General features: G+C 56.5%; 1 protein-coding gene across 5 annotated transcripts in view; it reads left to right on the top strand.

Moving 5' to 3' along the window:
• Nucleotides 1–22,833, top strand: part of PER2 (period circadian regulator 2) — a 41,052-nt gene extending 18,219 nt beyond the window's left edge. For 4 of the 5 annotated variants that reach the window (XM_059929076.1, XM_059929075.1, XM_059929074.1 and 1 more), the window contains 17 exons: nt 62–113; nt 1,199–1,341; nt 3,274–3,352; nt 5,554–5,660; nt 6,240–6,393; nt 6,619–6,727; nt 7,448–7,573; nt 8,033–8,117; nt 8,931–9,093; nt 9,181–9,305; nt 10,116–10,280; nt 11,257–11,511; nt 13,932–14,719; nt 15,738–15,924; nt 16,857–17,046; nt 18,008–18,158; nt 20,601–22,833. In XM_059929076.1, the coding sequence (XP_059785059.1) occupies nt 62–113; nt 1,199–1,341; nt 3,274–3,352; nt 5,554–5,660; nt 6,240–6,393; nt 6,619–6,727; nt 7,448–7,573; nt 8,033–8,117; nt 8,931–9,093; nt 9,181–9,305; nt 10,116–10,280; nt 11,257–11,511; nt 13,932–14,719; nt 15,738–15,924; nt 16,857–17,046; nt 18,008–18,158; nt 20,601–20,750 (3,029 nt within the window). In that variant the 3' untranslated portion in view covers nt 20,751–22,833. The remainder of the gene's footprint in view (nt 1–61; nt 114–1,198; nt 1,342–3,273; nt 3,353–5,553; nt 5,661–6,239; nt 6,394–6,618; nt 6,728–7,447; nt 7,574–8,032; nt 8,118–8,930; nt 9,094–9,180; nt 9,306–10,115; nt 10,281–11,256; nt 11,512–13,931; nt 14,720–15,737; nt 15,925–16,856; nt 17,047–18,007; nt 18,159–20,600) is intronic. The other variant, XM_059929077.1, reaches the window with a different exon arrangement.
• Nucleotides 22,834–23,070: the final 237 nt, after the last annotated feature.

The following is a 23,070-nucleotide window of genomic DNA, read 5'->3' as shown; positions in this document are numbered from 1 at the left end:
TAAAACCACTGTCCCTGGTCAGTGGTGTGACTGGGTGAGTGACTGGGGCCTTTTCTTTTAGACTCTTTTACTCAAGAATGCATGGAGGAGAAATCTTTCTTTTGCCGCGTCAGGTAAGCCCAGGTTTTCCTGAATTTCATTGCACAGACGGTTCATCCTAAGAGCCTCTCGTGAAGGTGGAGGAGGTGCGGGGGTGCCCTCCACATGCCACCAGCCGGGGCCACAAACCTGCCCAGGCCCCGTTCTTTGGGGCTGAGGTGCTGCAAGAGCATCCCTGCCACACAGCATGAGTGTTCCTGAAAAGTCCGCGTGCAAACACGTTTCCATAAGCGGAGTTATTTGTTTTGTTTTGTTTGGGGAGGGGGGGGCGCCCCTCGGCTTGTGGGATCTTAGTTCCCTGACTCGGGATTGAACCCAGTCCCCGGCAGTGAAAGCGCCGAGACCTAACCACTGGACCGCCAGGGAATTCCCGAGCCGTGTTTTAAATGTGCACAAGGTATTAAGGCAGCCTGGTCAACGATGGAGCCGTTTGCCTGCTCCTTGGGGGGAATGTCGGCCTGGGGAGCCCGGACTTGCCGTCCGTCACCCAGGAAGCTGGCCGGCGGCCCCCACCTGGGAAGGCATGAACCCCAGGGTCCGCGCGGACCCTGGAAGCATGTATGGCCTTTGGTTCGAGTATACGTTTTTTCAGGGAGAGCCCCATAGCTTTCCCAACAGGTTTTTGGCCCCAAATCGAGTGACCAGTTAAGCGTCCAGCTGCGGGATCAGGAGTGACCCTGGCCAGACACTGGCACCCCCAGAGGCTGGGGCTGGGACCCCACTGTTGGAGCAGCATCCTCTCCCCAGTTAAAATGCGAACTACTCCAGAGAAGGGCCCCTGAAGCTCCCGCGGCTCAGGCCGGTGACTCTCCAATTGACCCCTCACTGTCACCGGACGTCTGAGGGTGAGGACAGAGGAGCAGGGTTGGGGGTTCCAGACCCTCGGGCGGGACAGAGGCACAGACCACAGACCGAGGGAGCACGTCCGGCTCGGCCTCCGTCCCCAGGTGAGGGGCTTGGCCCTGCTCTGCAGGCGTCCATGCAATAAATAAAAGGATTGCTGAGGCATAACAGCTGCTGCTGGGGGAGAGGTAACCAGCAATGAAGGATGATTCCTGCGGTCGTAATCCCAAACCTCTCATCGTGCCCTCCTCTGCAGTGTCGGCAAAAACCACGAGAGCAAAATCCGCTACCACCCGTTCCGCATGACGCCCTACCTGGCCCAGGTGCGCGACCAGCAGGGCACCGAGAGCCAGCTGTGCTGCGTGCTGCTGGCAGAGAGGGTGCACTCGGGCTACGAAGGTAACAGCTGGCCCAGGCCGCTCCCTCGCTTCCTCCTGTGGTTCAGATACATGTGTGTGGGGTGGGCTGCCGGCCCCTGCCTCTCCCCCAGCCTCGGGCAGAGCCTCCATCTCCCTCAAGACTCGGCACCCAGCTTTGTCACCTGGCCCTCCCTGTAGTCCCATCCACACCACCTCCCCTTGTCGGCTAAAGGCTCCGGGCCCTGGCGTCTCTCACCTGGGTCCAGCCTGTCGCTGGACCGTGGGTGCCTTTCCCTTTCCCCGGCCACGGCCTTCCGTCCACGTAGCCTTGATGGGTCCAGGGCCCACGTCCCTTCTGTCCTCGCACTCCCCGGCCTCTGAGGTGCGGAACCCCAAAGCAGCCACCGCCTAAGAAGTAAGTGCTGGGCGTCCCTCCCTGCTCACCTGGGCCCATCCCACCTCCTGCTGATGTCCCGCCCTCTGGCACGGCCTGGCTGCTGCAGACCAGCTGTGGAGCCTCCAGAGCCCAGCGTTACCCTGACCCCCAGTCTCTGTCCTGCTGTTTCCTCCCCAGGGCTCCTCCCCTCCACCTCTGCCTGTAGAAACCTAGTCATCGCAGCAGGCTTACCTCACCAGGTGTCCTTTTCTGGGCCTGCTGGCTCCTCAGGCCACCCCCTCCCAAAGGACCCAAGGCACTTTGCCACGCTGCTTGTATCCTTCCAGCAGCCCCTCCTCATAGACTTTCTTGTGGCACGGCCTCTCGCTGGCCACAAGACCTGGCCAGGAACCTAGGTCCTCACCATGGCAACTCAGCAAGTCACGTGATTTCAAAATTCTCTGAAAGCAGGGCCATCTGTAACTCCTGAACCACAGGGATCCAGTTTAGTCCAGGTTTAATTGTATTTATAATTGTCTCTCAGTGGTTAATGATGTCTTTTTTAAAAAGGCATTTCTTTAAAGTGGTAGAAATGTTTTAGGTATATGAGTTTCTTTCAGACGTTTGATGGATTCCCACATGTAGAACATTCTCTTCTAAATATTCAATAAAGATTTAGAGGGGTTACTCAGATCTCAGCAAGTTATTTCCCAAAATGATGAGAGTCTCCTTCAAGAATGAAGAATTTTGGAATTTTGAATGTTTAGTCCATGAATTTGGTAGTTGAGGAAAATTCTGCATATGTGACTTCCTTTATGAAAATTACTCTTATCACCTCTGCCCACCTTAGAAACTGTGAAGTCCCAATACAATGACGTTTGCTGAGAATTTTGAATCCAAATACTTCACTCCTTTAAAAAAAATAATTTGTTCAGTTCACTCTTGTTGGACCTTAAACATCATGAAGAGGGCCTTCTAGCATGATTTTGCCGAAAGAAACCTAACCTCACCACGTGGTTCTGCTAACATGGCAGTTCCTGGCTTTCTAGACTAAAACTGGTCCACAAAGAAGTTGAGAAGTCTGGCTGGTGGTCACCAAGCGTAGGGTCTGTTCTTCACCCTTCAGGACGTGCTCTGTTATTCAGAGTCCACTTTTTTTTTTTAATTTTTATTTATTTATTTATTTATTTATGGCTGTGTTGGGTCTTCGTTTCTGTGCGAGGGCTTTCTCCAGTTGCAGCAAGTGAGGGCCACTCTTCATCGCGGTGCGCGGGCCTCTCGCTATCGCGGCCTCTCTTGTTGCGGAGCACAGGCTCCAGACGCGCAGGCTCAGTAATTGTGGCTCACGGGCCCAGCTGCTCCGCGGCATGTGGGATCCTCCCAGACCAGGGCTCGAACCCGTGTCCCCCGCATTGGCAGGCAGATTCTCAACCACTGCGCCACCAGGGAAGCCCCAGAGTCCACTTTTAATTTTTTCTCTAGCTCCCCATCATTCTGAATCTATCAACACATGGTGTTTTCCAGTAGTTGTAGTATAACTACATAAAGTACGTATGTCTTAGAATCAGAAATCTGTGCAAAATTCTTTTCTTTCAGCCCCTAGAATCCCTCCTGAAAAGAGAATTTTTACGACCACACATTCGCCAAATTGTTTGTTCCAGGACGTGGACGAAAGGTAAGCGATGCAGTGCCGTCCCCCTGCCGGCGCGCGCCTCTCCCGCGCTCCTGGCCTTGAAGTCAGTATCGCATCCTTCATGTCAGCAGTTCGCCCCCTCTCCCCAGATACTTTGTGTTTCAGCATTACCTTGGTAGTTACTTAATAACTAAATAAAGCTCAATCAATTTTCATGTTTTTGACGCTGAAGCTGTCTAGCTAAAGCTAAGGCTGCATGTTATGTGTAATGACCAACTAAAACATTTAATTATACGTAGACAATGAGATAATTATGGAATTACACTAAAAACCTCCTAAGGTATGGACGCTGTGTAGATGGGGCATTCTAGGGAGCTGGTCATCGTACTAACTGAGCCTGTCTTTATTACCTTGTTTAAACCCGTTTCAAAAATTGGGCACATGAGTAAAGGCTGGTACGACCAGGGACCGTGTGCCTGGGACGGTGTTAGGACACCCTTGGCAGGATCCCAGCACAAGTGCATCTTCCAGCCTGCGTGCCACAGGCTGCTACAGGGAGGGGGCCACCTCGTACCTCTGACCAGAGCCCACTCGGACTCCCCTTCTGCGTCTCCCACCCGGGGTGCTGTAGCTGGTGCCCATGGCCCCGCTGGAGTCGGGAGCACTGACCATTCTGAGAGGGCTCTGGGTTCTCTGGCATCGGGTCAGGGGCCCTGTGTGACGTCCCCGGCTCCCGGGCAGACGCACGAAGACGCAGAGAACGCGGCGGCTGCCGGCAGTGATCGGGGAGAAGTCTCCTCGGAAGACACACGGGGAACGCGCTGGGCTTCATGCAGAGGCATCCGTGGAGGGTCAGGGCCTCCTCACTGCCTGCACCTGGTCTGGGGACACGAGGTGCCCCCTCGGATGCAGGCCACGGGGCCTGCTGGACAAGTTCTGCTCTTGGGCAGCCAGGGCCCGTCAGCCTCCACCAGCCCCTGACTGCTCAGGTGTGCACTGCCGGCCACCTGCGGCAGAACCTCCGGAGGGACAGCGTCGAGGTGCAGGTTCCCAGGCCCCACCCAGCCCTGCCCAACAAGGTGTTGGAGGTGGGGGACTGGGAGCTGCATTTGGTAACAATCCCAGGATAATTCTTATTCCTCCAAAAGACTGAGAACTCCTGTCTGCAGCTACCCCAGGTGTCCACTCATTTGTGTGCAGGAGGGCTGGTGAGCAGGTCGTTACGGGCCAACAGGCTGCAGAGCCTTCCTCAGCAGAGCCCAGGGGGGCAGCCCAGCCCACGGGCCCAGGCTGGCCGGGGCTTCCCCCCCCCTCTCCTCCCTCTCCTCCTCCGGCCGGGCCTTGACCAGGGACATTCTGTACATCCTGTCCAAAGGAAGACACGAGGCCCAGAGAGCATGCCTCAGACAAGGAGGAGGGAATCCAGGAATGGCGCCGGGCCCGGGAGGAAGTCCTACCCCGCAGAGAACAGGGAGCCTTCGCTCTGACGACGCAGGAGGACGTCCTGCACCAGGGCAGAAGGGTTTGGGAAAACAGCTGTTGGGATGAAGGAAGACGGGCCTGAGAAGGGGAAGGCCGAGCTGCAGCTCAGAAGAGGGGACGGCAGCTGAGCTGGCAGAGGGTGCTGGACACACAGAGAGGACAGGACACGACAGAGAGAAGGGGGACTACAGAAGTTCAGAAAGCAAAGCAACAGCTCCCAGGGAAGAGCTGATGGGCACAGAGCGAAGGTCCCCAGCCGGTGGTGGCGACTCCTGGGGAGCCGCGGTCAATTGGACCGGACACAGTGACCACACTTAGAACAGAAGGAGAACACCTTGAGCTGGAAAAGACGCACGTGGGCGGGGTTTTCCTGGTCCCGGCAAACTTGTTAAAAAAAAAGTCCATGTCAGGCCACATCTAGCCAAACTTACGAATGACACAAAACAAGAAAAAGGTCTTAGGAGAAGAAAACAACATTGTCATGATTGATTCTTTCAGGAAATCAGACACAGAGCCTGTAACGGGCAGGGACTTGTAGGGCCTTATTTCCTATCGCAGACCCACGGCGATGCTGCCATCTTTCCTTTGCTAATTAGTTAAAAGACTGACTGTTTCTTTGTTAGCATGATACCCAAATTTTGGTCTTTGGGGAATTTGGAGTCAGACTTGTTACTGGAGATGGTCCGCTGCCCCGTTTGGAGGCTGTGTTCTGGCTCGTGTCCTGAAGTGCAGCCCTGACCCTGTGTGCGCTTGCTTTGCAGGGCGGTCCCCCTCCTGGGCCACCTGCCCCAGGACCTGATCGAGACCCCTGTGCTCGTGCAGCTGCACCCCAGCGACAGGCCCCTGATGCTCGCCATCCACAAAAAGAGTAGGTCCCCTTCTCACGGTCCCTCTTGGGGGCATGGGCAAAGCTAGAGCACTCTGGGAGTGTCTCCCCGAGGTCAGCACCCACCGGGAGGGGTCCAATGGGCTGCGGGCAAGGGGTGCCCCGCCTCCTGCCTGAGTCCTGGCGCTGTCAGTTGGTTGAGTCGCCCTCGGCCTCTCATCTTTTACCGTTGGCTTCGCCAGCAGGGGGGAGGAGGAGAGACAGGATCAGCTGCCGTGGGGGGTTGGGGGGTGGTCTGCCCAGGCCAGGGGGTGGACGACACATGTCCCCACCAAGCCCAGGCCTCACTGACACAGGTGACACTGAGCATCCCACTGGCAGCAGACCTGTGAGGCTCGCAGGGAAGTGTGTCCTAAAACACGTAAGGACACTGCCGCAAACAGTCCCCGGTCGCAATTTAAAGCAAGACGGGGGATTGACAGTGGTGGCTTTGAAGAGGTATTGGCATCTCCTAAGTTTTCAGATGATTCCAGAATCAAGTGCACCTCCACGTGTCTTTTCTTGTACCGCGAACACCGGTTGAATCTCTTCGCGCCCTGAACTCTGTTTTCGCTCTCCTAGTCGTGCAGTCCGGTGGGCAGCCTTTCGACTATTCCCCCATCCGGTTCCGTGCCCGGAACGGGGAGTACATCACGCTGGACACCAGCTGGTCCAGCTTCATCAACCCGTGGAGCAGGAAGATCTCCTTCATCATCGGGAGACACAGAGTCAGGGTGTGAGTGCTCCCACTTCCCCGGGGGGCTGGGAGACCAGGACCCAGGTCACCTCCCACCACGTACCTGTGCTGACCTGCCCCCTGCCCCCTGGGGGGGCCGGGCCTCGTTCCGGCAGAGCAGTGAGCGGGGGGGGGAGGAAGGTGGTGCACAGGCAGGTGGCAGGCCGGGGGTCTGCAGAGAGGAGGCGGGGCCCCGACTCACAGAGACAAACGAAAACCACGCAGGGGGCCTTTGAATGAGGACGTGTTCTCGGCTGAGCCGCGCGTGGAGGAGAAGGCCCTGCAGCCCGGCACCCAGGAGCTCACGGAGCAGATCCACCGGCTGCTGCTGCAGGTGGGTGGGCCGCCTGCACGCCCTCCCTGCTGCCCCCGCAGGCAGCCCAGAGCTGCCCTGAGGCCTGGGGTGCTCCCCCCCGTTCTCAGGCCCTCTCCTCCTTCCAGCTCTGCCCTGCGCCCTGCTGCCCGTGGTGGTGGTCTCTGTCCCACCCGCGTGGGCCTTGCCCGCCTGGGGGCTGCCCCCGCCTCGCACATTCAGGGCGTCTGTGTCTGAACCACAGCTCTGGGCAGGTGGCTGAAGGGCGCACCCCAGCCCAGTCCCCACGTCCCAGGTGCCAGCCCACACGTGGCCCCCGTGGGTGGAAGGGGGCAGGGGCATCCCTCCAACGCAGGACGTCGCGCTGGCCCCAGGGGGAACTGAGGACGCCCCTCCCTGTCCCTGGGGACACAGCACTCAAGACAGATTCCTGCAAGCACGTGGGCCCCACGAAGAGTGGCCTCCTGCTTCTCGGCTCCGGGGGCTGTGGGAACTCTCAGGCACCTTGTTCTGTTTCCAGGCCCCGTGGCCGTGGACTCCCTGTTGGCGGAGTCTCCTGGGGATTGGGATCCGGGACCGGCCCCGCGGGTGGAGCCCGGGAGCCCACTGCAGCCTGACCCTGGGTCCAAGCCCGGCCCCACCTGGTCCCCGCCGAGGGCCCCCGGGCAGGTCGCGGCCCGCCCTGAGAGCAGGCGGGCGCGCCCCGGCCCGTCCAGAGTCCTTCTGTTGCTGTCTCCCCAGCCTGTCCCGCACAGCAGCTCCAGCGGCTACGGGAGCCTGGGCAGCAGCGGGTCCCACGAACACCTCCTGAGCCAGACCTCCTCCAGCGAATGCACCGGCCAGGAGGACCCCTGCCGGAGGAGAGCCGTACGTGCCCCTCTGTCCCCCTCTGTCCCTCTCTGTCTGTCATCTGTGACTCAAATGACTGAGCACTTTAGAAACAGCCCTCGCCGGGGCTGAGCTTTTCCGACCTCACCTGCTTCTGGCTGCTCTGAACTTGGCTCACCTGGGACTTGCTGTGTAACCTCGAAAGGGTGGAGGCAGCCACAGACTGCGGCTAGAGGTTCGGGTGAAAATTACTTAACAGGCCAATCAAGCAAAAGTGAGGATTTAACTGTAGTGTTAGGGTTAGAAAGAAGAAAGTGTAGCCTGCCGTTGCCTTCACTTCTTATCCTTCAGAATCGTAAAATCTGCTTTACCTAGTTCTGCCTCTCAGATCTCATTCAGAACTTGCTTCTGATGCTGGGATTAATTCTGCTTTTCTCTTTCCAGGGTGGGGCAAAGGCTGTGGGGTCTCCCAGGGTGAATGATGTGTTTTTCTTCCAGGAGATTTGTAAAAATGGTAACAAGGTCAAAAGCAAAAGTCCTTATCCGGATGAATCTGGAGAACAAAAGAACAAGTCTGCTGCAGGTAACAAATGATCCAGCATTTCCTTAGTGAGACTTCAGCGTGGTAAGGTGAGGAGACAGAAAGCTGTACTGCCGGCAATTATTGTTATAATTGTTACTCCCGCCAAGTCATGTTTGAAAAGACCGACCCTCCCCAAGGCAGGGAGCGTCGATTGACCATAAGGCGCCTGTGATCTTACTGGCCCTGGAAGTTTCAGGAGTTCACGTTAAGAACTGACCTTTCCCACTGCTGAGTCCCTGACCCTGGGGACAGGCCAGACCGAGTGCCGCAGAGAGAGCACCCCCCCAGGCCCCCCTGCGGACGGCACAGCGGTACTGGCCCAGCAGGGCTGCGTGAATACCAGGCTGTCACTGGGTCTCTGCGTCCGTGAAGCATATTCTGAGGCCCCAGCCTTATCTTTATTTATTTATTTATTAATTTATTTAAATTAATTTATTTTTTAAAATTTTTGGCTGTGTTGGGTCTTTGTTTCTGTGCGAGGGCTTTCTCTAGTTGTGGCAAGCGGGGGCCACTCTTCATCGCGGTGCGCGGGCCTCTCACTATCGCGGCCTCTCTTGTTGCGGAGCACAGGCTCCAGACGCGCAGGCTCAGTAACTGTGGCTCACGGGCCTAGTTGCTCCGCAGCATGTGGGATCTTCCCAGACCAGGGCTCGAACCCGTGTCCCCTGCATTGGCAGGCAGATTCTCAACCACTGCGCCACCAGGGAAGCCCCCAGCCTTATCTATAGGTAGAATTAAAGTGCTTTGTAAGTATAGAGTGTACTCTGGGGGAAATGAGGATTAACTGAAAAAACAATGTTGTCGTTCCTCCAGAAATGCAAAGCAGTTCCCCAGCTCAGATGAAAGCTGTTCCAGCCACGGAAAAGGGCAGCTCCAGGGCCAGCCTGCCCGAGGCCGGCCTTCCTGAGGAGCTGGCCTTCAAGAACCCGCTCGCCGGCTCCTACCAGCAGATCAGTTGCCTGGACAGTGTCATCAGGTGCGGCCCTTCTGGCCTCCCTCTCCGCCCAGCTGCTCACACTGCGGGGTTCTCTGTTACATGAAGCCCTTTATCACCCGCCCGCAGGTACCTGGAGAGCTGCAGTGAGGCCACCACCCTGAAGAGGAAGTGTGAGTTCCCGGCACACCTCCCCACAGCAAAGGCCAGCGACAAGCGCAAGGCCACCGCCGGCCCCGGGCCACATGCCGCAGGTACCTGGTTCGTTTGAGCTGTTAACTGCGGGGTAACTTAGACCCTCTCTGGTGGATCAGGTGTCATTTGAGGCCCTGGAGCCCCTTCTCCCAGGTGGATTCTGAGTGGCTTCAGGGACACGGTATTGGGGTATAGGCTCTTTTTTAAATGACCAAAGTAGCTCAGAACTTTCTTATGAGCTGGAGATAAAGGTGGTTCTGGACTTTGAGGGCAGGATCCTGCGGGGCTGCTGGAGGCCGGGGCCTCTCGGGGTGTCATTCTTGGGCGTCTCAGAGGAGGACTGGCCTCTGAGGGTCAGTGACCCCACGGGTCAGATGAGACCTCAGGCCCTTCCAACGTGAGGGCACCACCAGGGTCAGAAGTAGGGTCTCCCATTGTTGACGGAAGCCCAGGCGACCGGACAGCCGTGCCCTGGCGGAGTCTGTCCCAGCCCGCAGGGAGGGAGCGCCACCTGCCTGCCTGCACTCAGCAGACGGGCTCCTGACTGCTGGGCGGCCCCCCCCGCAGGCCCACGGCAGAGGCCCTGACCCCGGGCGCCGCGGCCACCTGCCGCCTGCCACCTCCCTCCTCCCAGAGGACTCGGGGGGGTCAGGGCGGCGTCGTTCCCATTTCACAATCTCCTCTTCTCCGCCATCCCCCGTGAATAAACACCTGAGGACACAGTGTCACCTGACAGGACGTGTGCAGACTTGCAGCTGCCCCCGCCCCCGCCCCCGGTACTGGGGCACCACCTAGGCCTCCACGCGGGCTATCCCGACAGTTCGTTTTTATCACATCTTTGTGTCTTGCTTCCGTTTTCCCTTACAAAGAGACCGCGTCACCCTCCGAGGTGAACAGCCCCGCGGACGTCAGCACGCACTTGCCCTCGCTGACGCTGCCCAGCAAGGCGCAGAGCCTGCTGTCCCTCACCAGCCAGTGCAGCTACAGCAGCACCATCGTCCACGTGGGCGACAAGAAGCCCCAGCCTGAGCTCGGTACGCTTGCTGCCCCTTGGGTGATGTCGGGAGAAATCGGACTTGAACCGTAGAGATGAGAAGTTTGGCCTGGCGTCCTCAGATTCTCTTTAAGTTTATCCAAGCGTGGAGGAAGCTACACAGCCCAGCAACAGGGGTGCAGGAAATCCGTGCAATGCCGGGCGGGGGCGGCCACACCTGTCCTGCCCCCGCTGCGCTCTGGCTCCACCTGTGACAGGTGGCTGCTCAGGTGTCGATACGGAGGGGCCTCCCAGGACTGAGCAGGGGTCCCAGGGCTCCCCCTTCGTTGGTGCCGAGAGAAGCCTGGGGACGAGCCCCCCACCACCACCATCCCGCTTCCTTGGATGGGATTACAAGCCTTGCCGTCCCCGTCTGAGGACGGGAGCCAGTACGGGTCGTAAGAGCAGGACAGCCAAGGGCGTCACACTGAGCTGTCCTTCCGACACCATGAGTAAAATGAATCCTGAATTCATTCTTTGCTTGGAAGAGGGGCACGATGAGGACAAAAGTACACGTCAGAGAGTCAGTGCCCAGCCCCTTTCAGGATGGTCCGTGGTCCCACCTGCCCCATCCTGTCTGCACCCGCAGCTCCACGGGCCACACTGTCAAGCCCGTGGTCCAGAGCCAGGATGCGGCCGTGCACCAGCCTTAGCCTCTTATGCTCTGAAAGCACAAGACAGCCTGGAGTGTCTTCAGCGCCAGAGGCTGAGAAACCCCCGAGGTGCCCCAATTTAGAGGACTGATCCCAGAACCCCCTGGGTAATGGGGCTTCCTACCCCTGCTTTTTGCCTTTTGTCATTAACTTTCTCAGAAAGCTAAACAAATCCATCATGAATTTCATCCCCATGCTGTGGGCATCGTGAAGGAATCTTATGTGCGAATGATTTCTGTTCTTTGTAGGTGCAGTATGCGTTTTTTCAGTCGTTTTAAAATAGAAGGGCCCTTGTAGATGAGAGCTCTGCGTCTTCTGTTACAGAGACGGTGGGAGACGCTGCCAGTGGGCCCGAGTCTCTGGACTGCCTGGCGGGCTCCGTGCTGCCCCGCGGCCTCGGCCAGGAGCAGGAGCCCTTCCGGAAGCTGGGCCTCACCAAGGAGCTGCTGGCCGCCCACACCCAGAAGGAGGAGCAGAGCTTCCTGCTAAAGTTCAGAGAAATAAGAAAGCTCAATGTTTTCCAGTCTCGCTGCCATTATTACTTACAAGACAGATCCAAGGGGCAGTCGAGCGAAAGAGGTAAGTGGTAGTACCTGAACTAAAAGTGGATTTATTTTTTAACTTTATTCTTTTTTTTAAACAGAAGTCTGTCTCTCTCTCTTTTTTTTTTTTTTATAAATTTATTTATTTATTTATTTATGGCTGTGTTGGGTCTTCGTTTCTGTGCGAGGGCTTTCTCCAGTTGCGGCGAGCGGGGGCCACTCTTCATCGCGGTGCGCGGGCCTCTCACTATCGCGGCCTCTCCTGTTGCGGAGCACAGGCTCCAGACGCGCAGGCTCAGTAGTTGTGGCTCACGGGCCCAGTTGCTCCGCGGCACGTGGGATCTTCCCAGACCAGGGCTCGAACCCGTGTCTCCCGCATTGGCAGGCAGACTCTCAACCACTGCGCCACCAGGGAAGCCCTTTAACTTTATTCTTAATGCTGCTGAGTCTAGTGCTGCTTTCAGAAGATGAAATGTCCCCAGTTTGGGACACGTGGGTTTGTAAGAAGCTGTTGGAACTTGACCAGTGATGCTCTCAAGGATGTCACTTTGTGTTCCCAAGGGAGCAGTGCTGTAAATAGTGGTGACAGTCCCAGCCCGGCCCCCTGTGGAATGCAGGGCGGGCAGCTGCAATGCTGCCGTGTCAGACATTTCTTGCCTGGGTGACTTTGAGGAGCAAGAGACCCTACCCCACCTTCCCACCCAGACAGGACCCTCAGAGGACCAGCTGGGCCAATGCACTGCCCAGAGAAGGAGCATGGCACTGACGGCTCCTGAGGGAGGAGGGAGCCCCGGACGACACCGTAGGAGGGAATGGCGCCCTTCTCCCCAGAGCACATACGCTCCTGGCGGATTGGCCTCAGGGCCAGGCTGCAGACTCCAAGCCCGACAGAACCCAGGGGTGCGTGAAGCTGCCCTTTAGGCTGAGAGCCATCAGGTGGTCAACGGGCAAGGGATGAAGTGGAACAGATGAGCTTCCCTGCCCCTTTTCTGGTCCAGGAGCCTGACTCCCAACCCCCAGCCACCTTCCCAGGCCCCACAGACAAGGCCGAGCTAGCTGATCAGAGATGCTGCCTCTTCCCTGGGCTCCCAGGCCGCGACACAGGGATCAGAGCTGAGAGCTAGTGAGCCCAGGGGACACACACCACGAGGACCCAACTCCCCCTGGTCCCTGGGCAGACACACCGAAACAAATGTCCCAGACGTGAGAGGCTGACACGCTCCTTAAGGAGTTTATCTTTTCTCCTCTCCTCCTTTCCCCCTTCCTCCCCAGACCCAGGGTTACTGCCAGCGCATCGGGAACCTCTGTGGAAATCAGGAAACGGTGCCCACACCACTGTAGCCCCGGCTTGGTGCAGAATTCCAGCCCCCTCTTGCCCCCTTGGCCACGCATTGTGTGCAGCGCACAGACCGCACAACTGTCCGCAGCAGCCCTGCCCAGACCCTGGCGTGGCATCCCAGGAGCCCAGTGCTGTAGCTCCGGGTCCCAGTAGGGGACAGATTTCCTGTAGGAAGAACACCAGGCAGAGAGGCTGAATGGCAAAACCTCCACCCGCTTAGCAGTCTGCTTTGGGCTGGCCCATTTGCCTTTAGCATGTGGCACGGCCGGCAGGGGATGTCCTCACACACCTGCTGCAGGAGCCCGGAGTTACCCTCTGTGACAAGAGAGGAAAAGCTGAGGTTCCTGGGACCCGTCCCATTGCCCACCCCGCCCTCCACCCCCACTCAGTGTGAGCCCTGAGCCCACAGTACTCCCAGCGCCGGCCGGTGCCCAGGGGAGGTGGGGGGGACATGCCCAGGGTCCCTTATGTCACTGGGTGGAGCCCCTCCAGCCTCCTGAGAAAGGCCCTCTCAGCAACACTCATCATCAGAGAGGAAGACCTTGGTTCCAAGGGCGAGCGTTCCTTCGGCCCTTTGACTTCACTGGGCTGGAATCACAAGCTTACTAAGCAGGAAACATCTCTTTTTAAGGAACAGCAATGATAAAGCTCGTAAAATTGACAAATAAGGTCAGATGAGATCAGTGGTTCTGCCTTTAAGATTTCACAAACCACCATTGGGGAACAGCATCGACTTGCCAGCTTTCCTACTGTTTTGGACCAATAAAACCTTCTTAATACCACTTATCACTATTACTTCATGAAAGAAACGGCATTTTAATATGAGAAGAAAGCAAGGAATGTGATCTTGCAACAAAGGGTGGTCCTTTAAATGGATTGAATCTAGTTTTATGAAAACCTAACGTTTTGCCCTGATTTTTCTCACTTTACTGAGGATCCGGGAAGACCGGATGGTGGCCCCATGATCCCCAGGCTGGCGATGGGGAGGGTGGGCCTGACTGCTGAACTGGGAGGTGCCTTCCGGTTTCTGAGTTTCTACAAACCTCTGAGAATTGACGTAACGGGAAACATAACATAATTTTTACATTTTAACTCTTGTTGTTTTCCCATTATTTTAGCTGCTCCCAGACTAAGAAATACCTCTGGAATAGATTCATCTTGGAAAAAAACCGGGAAGAACAGAAAACTTAAGTCCAGACGGGTCAAGCCTCGAGACTCCTCGGGGAGCACTGGGTCCGGGGGGCCCCCGCCCCAGCGGCTGCCGCTGGTGGGCCTGAATGCCACAGCCTGGTCACCGTCAGACACGTCCCAGTCCAGCTGCCCCGCGATGCCCTTCCCCGCCCCGGTGCCCGCTTACTCCCTGCCCCTGTTTCCAGCCCCAGGGGTAGTGCCAGCTCTAGGGACCGTGGCAGCGGCACCCGGAGCTCCCCACGCTGGCCTGGCACTGCCCGTGGACACGCAGCGCGAGTTCGCGGTCCAGCCCCCATCGTTTGCCGGCCCCTTGGCCCCGGTCGTGGCCTTGGTCTTACCCAGTGGCTCCTTCTCCCCGGTGACCCCGAGCCTGCCCCCCGCTTTCTTCCCCGGCCAGCTGAACTTGCCGTCCGAGGTGATTCCTGCCTCGCAGCCCGAGTTCCCTGGTCGGACCTCATCCCCCAAACAGCCGCATGTGTGTCCCCCGGCAGAGCGTGGGCCGCCCGTGGCCACCCAGGCCGCCCTGCCCTCAGCCGCGGGGCCCGCAGGCAGGACCTCGCCACCGCTCTTCCAGTCCCGCGGGAGCTCGCCCCTGCAGCTCAACCTGCTGCAGCTGGAGGAGGCCCCCGAGGGCGGCTCTGCGGCCGCAGGGACCACGGGGCCCGACTGCAAGCCTGGCTCAGCCTGGGACCGGCGGCCCGAGGCACCGCCAACTGTAAGGATCTCCCGATGCCCTTTGTCTAACTAAGGCAGGTGGCGAACTGTGGCGCCGCGGGCGGGTCACAGACACCCTCACCTCAGGTGGTCCCTGCACGGAGGTTACTACCAAAGCATTTCAATTCCGACATAAACACATGTGCTAGGAAGTAACATTTTCCAGGTAAAGGACCCTATCAGAGTAGACTGGTTTTTATTGTCTTGGGATCTGAAGGGAAAAAGGGAGATGGATTGTCTGATGGTGGATGCAGGCTCCAAATAGCCACAGGTGATTTCGTGACTCCTCGTCATGGGCCTCCAAGCTTTCAATGAATACTTTGAGGATAAAGCACAGGCAGGCTAAAGGTCAGAACGGAGGCTCCTTGGAGGGCAGCTGGCAGCAGAGGGGCTCACGGTGAGGGAGCAGGGCCAGGAGGGAGCTGGAAACCAGTGCCGTGGGTGCCCATCCTCCCAAGTCTTGAGGGACGTTGGCGTGTGATCCGTGGGCCCTCCGGGGAAGGAGCTGCGCGGGGCTCCCCTGCCCGTGCTCCTGGGAGAGCGGGTGGGAGCACGGTGGCTGTCCCAGCACGGCTGCTGCCCTCCTGCCTCCCGGGCCTGCAGTCTGGGTTCCAGGATTGGAGGGTTGGGGTGCTCCCAGGCCAGGCCCCCCTCATGCCCAAGCCCGTCCCCACTCTGGGGGTGCGGGAGCCGGGAAGCCAGAACCCTGCCGCTGTGAGGAGCAGCTTTGGGGTGCTGTCGAAGACACTTGCCCGCCGTGGCGGAGGAACAAGCGTAAGGCTTCCCCCGCGGGGAGCCGAGAGCTGCCGTCTCCAGTGGGACTCTCCCCAAATTAAATTTAATTAGATGGCATCCATCCCACCACCAAGAGTCCCGCTGTGGTCCCAGTAACCACGGGGTCTGCGCATGTGGCACGTGAAGGAAGGGCCAGCGGTCCAAGGAAGGGCGCACCTGCTGTGTCCCTGAGAGTCTGGTGCAGACAAGACGCCTGACTTGGTGTCTCCTCCCTGTTCCCAAAGTGCGACAAGCCCAAGGACGCCCAGAGCAGCGACGCCCTGTCCGCGTCCAGTGGCCTGCTCCGCCTCCTGCTGCACGAGGACCTCTGCTCGGCCACGGGCTCAGCCCCGTCTGGGAGCGGGGCCTCCGCCACCTCCTGCTGCCTGGGCTCCGGCTCGCTGGGCTGCGACGCATCCAGAAGCGGGGCAGGTACGTAGGTGGCGCTGGGAGCACCCGGGAGTCGGGGCGGGGTGGGAGGCTTTAGGTGTGTGTGGAAGAGCCTCACGTGGTGCACCTGGGTGTCCTTGGCTCCCCGCACCCCAGGGGGCCCATCACCCCAAAGCCGCAGGCTGGCTTGGGCGGGGCCCCGCGTCAGGTGCAGCCTGGGTCCCGACATCCAGGCGTCCAGCTGCACCCCGAGCGGCTCCGCGGAGCCCACGGCAGCTCAGACAGGCCCCTGGGCTCCACCTGTGCGGACGGCAGCCCCGGCCCGTCCCCGTTCCCTCTGTCACCCGTCGCTCTCGACCTCAGCGGCACTGCAGGCCCCCACCCCAGCTGGCCCTGGGTGGACTGTCCCTGGGGCTCCCCGGGTGTGCCAGGAGGGCTGGCAGTGGCTCGCCTTCCTGAGTTAGGTCCCCTGGTGAGAACCTAGCGTGTGGACCCACCAGGGTCGTTCAGGTGTGATCTGGAACCGCCCCACGGGAAGAGCACACGCTCTCCCCAGACTGTAAGACCCCCGCTTCCCTGAGGTGAGCGGGCCCCTCTCCCTGCGGGAGGCCTGCCGGGAAGCGCTCCGGGACAGCCACCTGCAACTCACAGGGGCAGCTTCTCTGTGGCCTGGCTTAGTCCGGAGGCAGCGAGCCTGGGAGAGAAGAGCACGGCTTCTAAGATACAGCCCCACCTGGACTCCTCGGGGCCTCCCCAGGAGAGAACCACCTCCATGGTACCAGCTGATGTCCCGTTTTTAAATTATCCAGACAATTCGAGAATTGGAAAGAGAAGGGAAGATCCACCACCCCAGGCACCAGTTACCAAATAAAACTCTTCCGCTCCTTAACGTTGCCGTTCCTTTACACGAACTCAGTGTGCAAGGTCAGCGCAGTAGTCAAGGTTTTGACCTGCCACGCTTTGTGTTTTTAAAGGCAGCAGCAACACAAGTCACACCAGCAAGTATTTTGGAAGCGTCGACTCCTCAGAGAATAACCACAAAGCAAAAGCGAAGGTGGACGTGGAAGAGAGTGAGCGCCTCAAGTACGTCCTCCAGGACCCCGTCTGGCTGCTCGTGGCCGACACGGACGACAGCGTCATGATGGCGTACCAGATGCCTTCGCGGTAACCGTTCGCCGCCTGCTCGGGATGGTGGCGGGCTGGGTTCAGGATTCCCCAGAACCACAAGGCCAGAGGCCTTCCCTCGGGAGCCTTATCTCAGATTGAGCTGAGTGCACAGATAGAAGCAGGGCCCCTCTAGGTGGTGCCGCTGGCCTCACAGAGCCCGCAGAGTGACCTGCTACAGGCCTCCAGGATGATGGGCTCTGGGGACCCGCCACGGTGTCACAAGACGTTTACAAAGCACTCGTGCCAATGTCGTCTCTTTTGCTCTGTTGCCAGCAACCCTATGTGGTCAGTGATTGTGTGTGTGTGTGTGTGTGTGTGTGTGTGTGTGTCTGTGTGTCTGTCTGTCTGAGAGATGCAGAAACCAAGAGTCAAGGTGGGTGACCAGCCCAAGGCTGCTGGCTGCTCTGTAGGGACCTGGGTCTGTGCCTCAGCTCTGACCACTCCAGGGAACCTGGAAGCCATCAGGGTCCCTACCCCTGCACAGTGCCCCCTCGGTGGAGGGAGATGGGGGGCAGGAGGACGGATTAACCCTGCGGCTCAGAGCAGCCAGGCCTCTGGGCCAGGGGAGCCCAGGGCACCGTCTCCAGGACTGCTGAGGGGCAGGCCAGTGTCGGCAGGTGGCAGGGGAGGGCTTGTCTACCTACCACCTCGCTGGTGAGAACCTCCCCGGGCACAGAACCAAGTGTCTGCACATACCCGGCTCCCACGGCTGCGCTAAAGTGAAATGAAAATCAGAACTCGGTGTATCATCTTCACAGAAAAACTACAGATTATCTACTAGAGAGATGAAGTTACCTTAAATAGGGTAATTTATTTTAAATGGAAAGGAAATTTAAACAAAATCATCTAAAGTTACATGATCAATACTGGAAGTGTTGGTAGAAAACGAGCATATTCTTTAAAAAAAAAAGCCCTTGAGACGTTCTAAAGCTTCCCTATTTCTCAATATCTCATGAAGAAATCCAGAAACGGTCCTGCAGGAGGACAGGGAGAAGCTGAAGGTGCTGCAGAGGCTCCAGCCCAGGTTCACGGACAGGCAGAAGCGGGAGCTGCAGGACGTGCACCCGTGGATGCGCTCAGGCGGCCTGCCCGCAGCCCTCGATGCAGCGGTGAGCTCTGGGACGGCTGTCCTGACTTTGCGTTAAGAGGCACTGTGATGAGAACGCTCTGTGCTGTCTTTGCGACCGTCCTGTACATTTAAAACTTCAAAGATCGAAAGTGCATTAAAAAAAAAAATACCACGACACTGTTAGGTTTCCTTCAAAGAACTGTCTTCCAATGGCTTTTCAACACTGTTTCCAAAAGGGTCTCCTAAATATCTCGTCTCAATCACATGCTGAAATTTGAATTTTTTTTCTTTCAATTCTGTTTCCAGTGAAAACACACACACACACACTTCCTCTGTCATAAACCCTCAACATCCACGTAGACCATTAAGTAACAGGGGGACAGCAGGTCCCCACCACCCTCCCTCCCACTCTCGCCAGGCTGCCCCTCCTGTCTCTGTTCCTTCTCGAGGGTCCCAAAGGTGTCTCCGTACCCCAGCTCCTCTCCCCCGCTCCCCCCAGAGCACTCCCATGCCAGCACTGCCCGGGAGGCTGCTCTCGTCAAGGCCTCCACGTCCGGCAGCTGAATCCACTGACATCTCCGCCCTCACCCTAACCGACCCACTAGCGGCATTCCGCCACGGCCGGCCCCTCCTCTGAGAGCGCCCCTCCCTTGGCCCCGGCCCCTTGGCCCCTGGCTCTTGTCCCCGTCAGTGTGGACGCGCCCAGGCTCGGTTTGCACCTTCCTCCTCTGTCTACACCCTCTCTGGCGCTGTCAGCTCTCTCCTCCTGACCGAGAGTGGCGTCTCCGTGCCGAGACTCCCTAGCGCCCACCTCCGTTGAACTTCATCTGCTGTCCTGGTCACGCTCAGAGAGAGCCAGCCCACCCACTCGAGGGCGACTCCGCCACCCCTCTTGCTCGGGCCACAGACCTCTGGACTCTCTTCCTCTCGTGCCGCATCCAGTCCACTAGCAGGTCCTACTGGCCTGACCTTCAGGGTGGCTGGAAACCAGCCCCTTCCCATCCCCTCCAGCATCACCACCCCGGTGCACGCCACCGTGCTGCTTCACCTGATTGTCACAGTATCCGCCCCGCTGCACTCTGTTCCCCTTGTCCCCTACAGTGAGATCACGTCACCCCTCAGCTCTGAGCCCTTCCAGCGGTGCCCCTTCTCAATCAGAATAAATTGCTGCAAAGCCATTAAAATGACACCCCCTCCCCACAGCTCCCATCTCCCCTCACTCCCTCCTCTCCAGTTGTTCCCTGAAATCATCGAGCAGGCTTCTGCCTCAGGACCTTTGCACCTGCCCTTCCCTCTGCTTGGAATCCTCTTTCCTCAGACAGACACGTGGCTCACTCCGGCTTCCTTCAAGTCTTTTTTTCACATGCTGCTGTGTTATTTATCTAATACTACATAGCAAATAACCCCAAAACTTAGGAGCTTAAAATAATAATCATTTATTATCTCCCACTGTTTCTTTGGGTTGGGAATTTAAGAGCAACTTGGCTAGGTGGTTCTGGCTCAGGGTCTCTCCTGAGGTCGAAGGTGAGATATTGGCCGGGGCTCGTGCCGTCTGAAGACAGGATGGTGGCTGGAAGATCCCCTTCCAAGGAGGCTCCCTCATGTGCCTGCACGTTGGTGCTGGCTGTTGGCAGGAGGCCTCAGTTCCTTGCCGTGTGGATCTGTCCATCGGGCTGCTTGTGTGTCCTCATGACATGATCCTGGCCTCCCCAGAGAGAACCGAGGGGCTGCAGTGCCTGTTACAACCCACATGTCACCTGCATCACCTCCTCTTTGTTAGTGGCAGGTCACTGAGTCCAGGCCTCCACCTTCTGAGGAAGGGGTGTCAAAGAATTTGTGGGCGTATTTGAAGACCACCACAGTCACTCTCTCAGTGGCCTTTTCTGAACGTCAATAAAATTACAGACGTCCTCACATGCCTCATTCCATGTCAGCCCCGCACTTCCCATCTTTTAATACACTGTGGAGCATTTCTCATTCGGCTACTAGGAGATCACCTCCACTGGGACACAGATTTTCCTCTTTGTTCACTGCTGACTCCCAGTGCTTAGAACGTGCCTGGAACACGACAGCACGATAGGTGCTTAACAGATAGTTGGGAAATGAACAAATGAGACAGTACGTTGTTGTTATCCCATTCTACAGATGAGAAAACTGAGGTTAGAGAAGGTAGGTAGCAACTCCATGTCCCACAGGCAGAAAGAGGAGGAGCTGGCGCTAGAGCCTCTGGTTGATGCTGTCCCTTCGCTATGCACAGCCACCTCTCAGACAAGGGAGGGGCCTGGGGAGCTGGGAGCGGGGACCCCTTGGGAAGAGCTCTGGCTCCTTGGAGAGCAGGCAGGGGTCCCACGCCCAGGGGCACCTGCTCGCCCTCCAGCAGCCTCACGGCTGACACCTGATCACCTGCACCTCTCTCAGCTTGAACTACTTTTTCGTACTAAAGATCTCATTTTTGTTACTGATTTACATTTTTTCTTTTAAGGAATGCATTTGCTGTGAAAACAAGGGAAAAGACAACATTTGCGTGCGGTATGAGGAAGCTACCCCTACTCTGGGACTCAGCGGAACGACCGACACCACCGAAGAGGAAAACGGACCCTCCCTGAGTCACAGAAACGAAGGGCAGACGTAACCCCCGCAGCGGGACAGCCAGTGGCGTACATTAGATGGTGCTCTGAGGAGAGGGAGGGTCTTCACCTGTGTGTCTAATGAAATGGACGGATATACTTACATGGCTTTTTTTGTTTTAGAAAAAAAAAACCCATCGTTTTCCGAAGGGGTGATTTAAAACCATGGAGGGTAGGAGAAGTTTGGGAAGAAATAGTTTTCTGTATTTAAAATATAAATACGGAGTTTTCGGGGACAGGGGAGGAGATTTTCATCATTGTTTAACTTGAGAAAGGCTGCTTCCCTCCTTGTGTCGGGGAAGCGGCCGAGTGCTCTCAGCCAGAGCGCCGGTGTCTGCTGGCTCCCCGTGGGCGGTCCCGAGGCATCGCACCGGGCTGTGACCAACAGCTGGGATGCCACAGGTGACTCCAAGCTGAGGGGCCCGCCTTTCAGAGCTTCCCCAGGGTGTGTTTGGGTCAGATCAAATTATGTCCTCTCTGGGGGGCTGCTTTTTATCTAAATTATTTAGTCAGACTAGATGTTTTTAAAACATACCAAGTGGAGATCACAGCCTCTGCTAATTTTCTTTCAAAATGTTTTGCGTTAAATGGCGTGAAGCGTAGTTTGGCAGACCAGCAGCTTCAGCTTCAAGTGTGGTAGCAGCAAACATTTCATCTGACGGAGCTTAAGTTTGGGGTGAACGAAGTTGAAATGCTCGCTCTGGACTAAAGAAGCCTAGCGGTTTGTGTGACCAACTCCATCACAGAAATACACGCCCTCAGAGATACACAGAGCCTTCTGTATATTTCACATCATTCTCGTATCCTTTTCAGACCGGGGTAGCCAATATGTAGATAAAAAACACATTGTCGGTCATCCCCTTACTGTGACTTCCCTCTGCAAACCAGGCTTTGATCGCCACACTTGGGACCCACTCGTATTTATTCTTTGATTGGCACTTCCCAGACATCAGCTCTGGCCCAGCCAAGCCAGCATTTTCTCCTGACTTAGCTAGTGGCTGCATCTGTGTTTTCCAGGGTGCCGTGAGCTAACCGCTCCCACCACACCTGGGCTGGAACACTGACCCTCATTCTTTTCATGAACCTGACCTCATTGGTGCGACTTCCGGTCTCTGTGGTGAGGTCCACTGGTGTCGCTGGCACTTTCAGGTGAATGGGACACTTGGGGAAAAGTGAGACCAGATGGCCCAACTTTTTGCAAAACCTCGTATTGCATCGTCTATCCCGAAGATTGTCTGGAAAAATGTTACATTGGTCCCTAGGGTGAATGAGAAGCTGCCAGTGATGAAACAACTGACTTACAATTGGATTACGTCTGTAGAAAGTTAAAAGGGGGCAGCTTCCCTTGTTCTTTGATGGAGAAGCAGCTACTGGAACAGGTGAAGTCTCCTTGTAATCCAGTTGGTTTTCATAGTAAAACCACTTTATGCCTGAATATAAATCCTATTTTTCATAAACTCGAACACAGAAAGTTTAATTTTTTTTTTTTTAATTTACAAAGCAACATCACCTGCAGATACCCAAGACAAGGTGTAGTCTATGCATTTGTGTGCAGACTAGATGCTACAAACTGCTTCCTGCCACTAAAGTCAGATCATTAAGGGATTAGATGGGAGTCAAAGTTGCATTGACTTTCCCTAAACACAAGACTGCCAACACGTTCTCTCCTGTTAAGAATGTTTACCGTCAGCATTATCTTACCATTTATGTATATTCATTGATAACTGCTGCGTAGCTTTGATGTGTGCTGAGAAGTTGACAGCAGGAGCATTTTGTGAAATTGTTTACACGGTGCCACGTATCGGGTCTTACATTTTCGTTAGTATGTGTGCTTACACGGGTGTTATAAAAAACTTCTTCTCGATTTTAAACTGAGCCTTCTTTTTAATATATTCCTAAAAAGATATGTAAATAAGCTCTCAGAGTCTGTGTAATGACGTGTTAAGCCTTGCTGGACAAGTGGTTTGTTTATGCGCAAACCAGACTTTCTTCACCCAGTGCAATATGTTTGTTGGACTGCTTGTGTCTTTTTATGACTTTTTGCCTTTTAGAAAATTGGTAAATAAAGCAAGTATATTTTTATTTTTATTTGTGTGTATTTTTAATGTAGCACAGAGGAACAGGAACCTGAATAGAGATCAAAGATTATCAAAATCTTTTTTTAAAAAAAAGAACCCTAGAAATCTGGGTTAGGAACTCTTCTGTCACAAAGGCCCCCCTCACCTCTTCCCCTGCACAGGGTGCCTCTCGCTGGTCCCTTCCTGTCTCTGTGTGTCTCTCTGACATGCAGCCCCACCCCAGTGAACTCCCAACGATTTAGATCTA

This window comes from Balaenoptera ricei, chromosome 7 (assembly GCF_028023285.1).
Source record: "Balaenoptera ricei isolate mBalRic1 chromosome 7, mBalRic1.hap2, whole genome shotgun sequence".
Classification (NCBI taxonomy): domain Eukaryota; kingdom Metazoa; phylum Chordata; class Mammalia; order Artiodactyla; family Balaenopteridae; genus Balaenoptera; species Balaenoptera ricei.
This window is presented reverse-complemented; position numbering and strand designations above follow the sequence as displayed.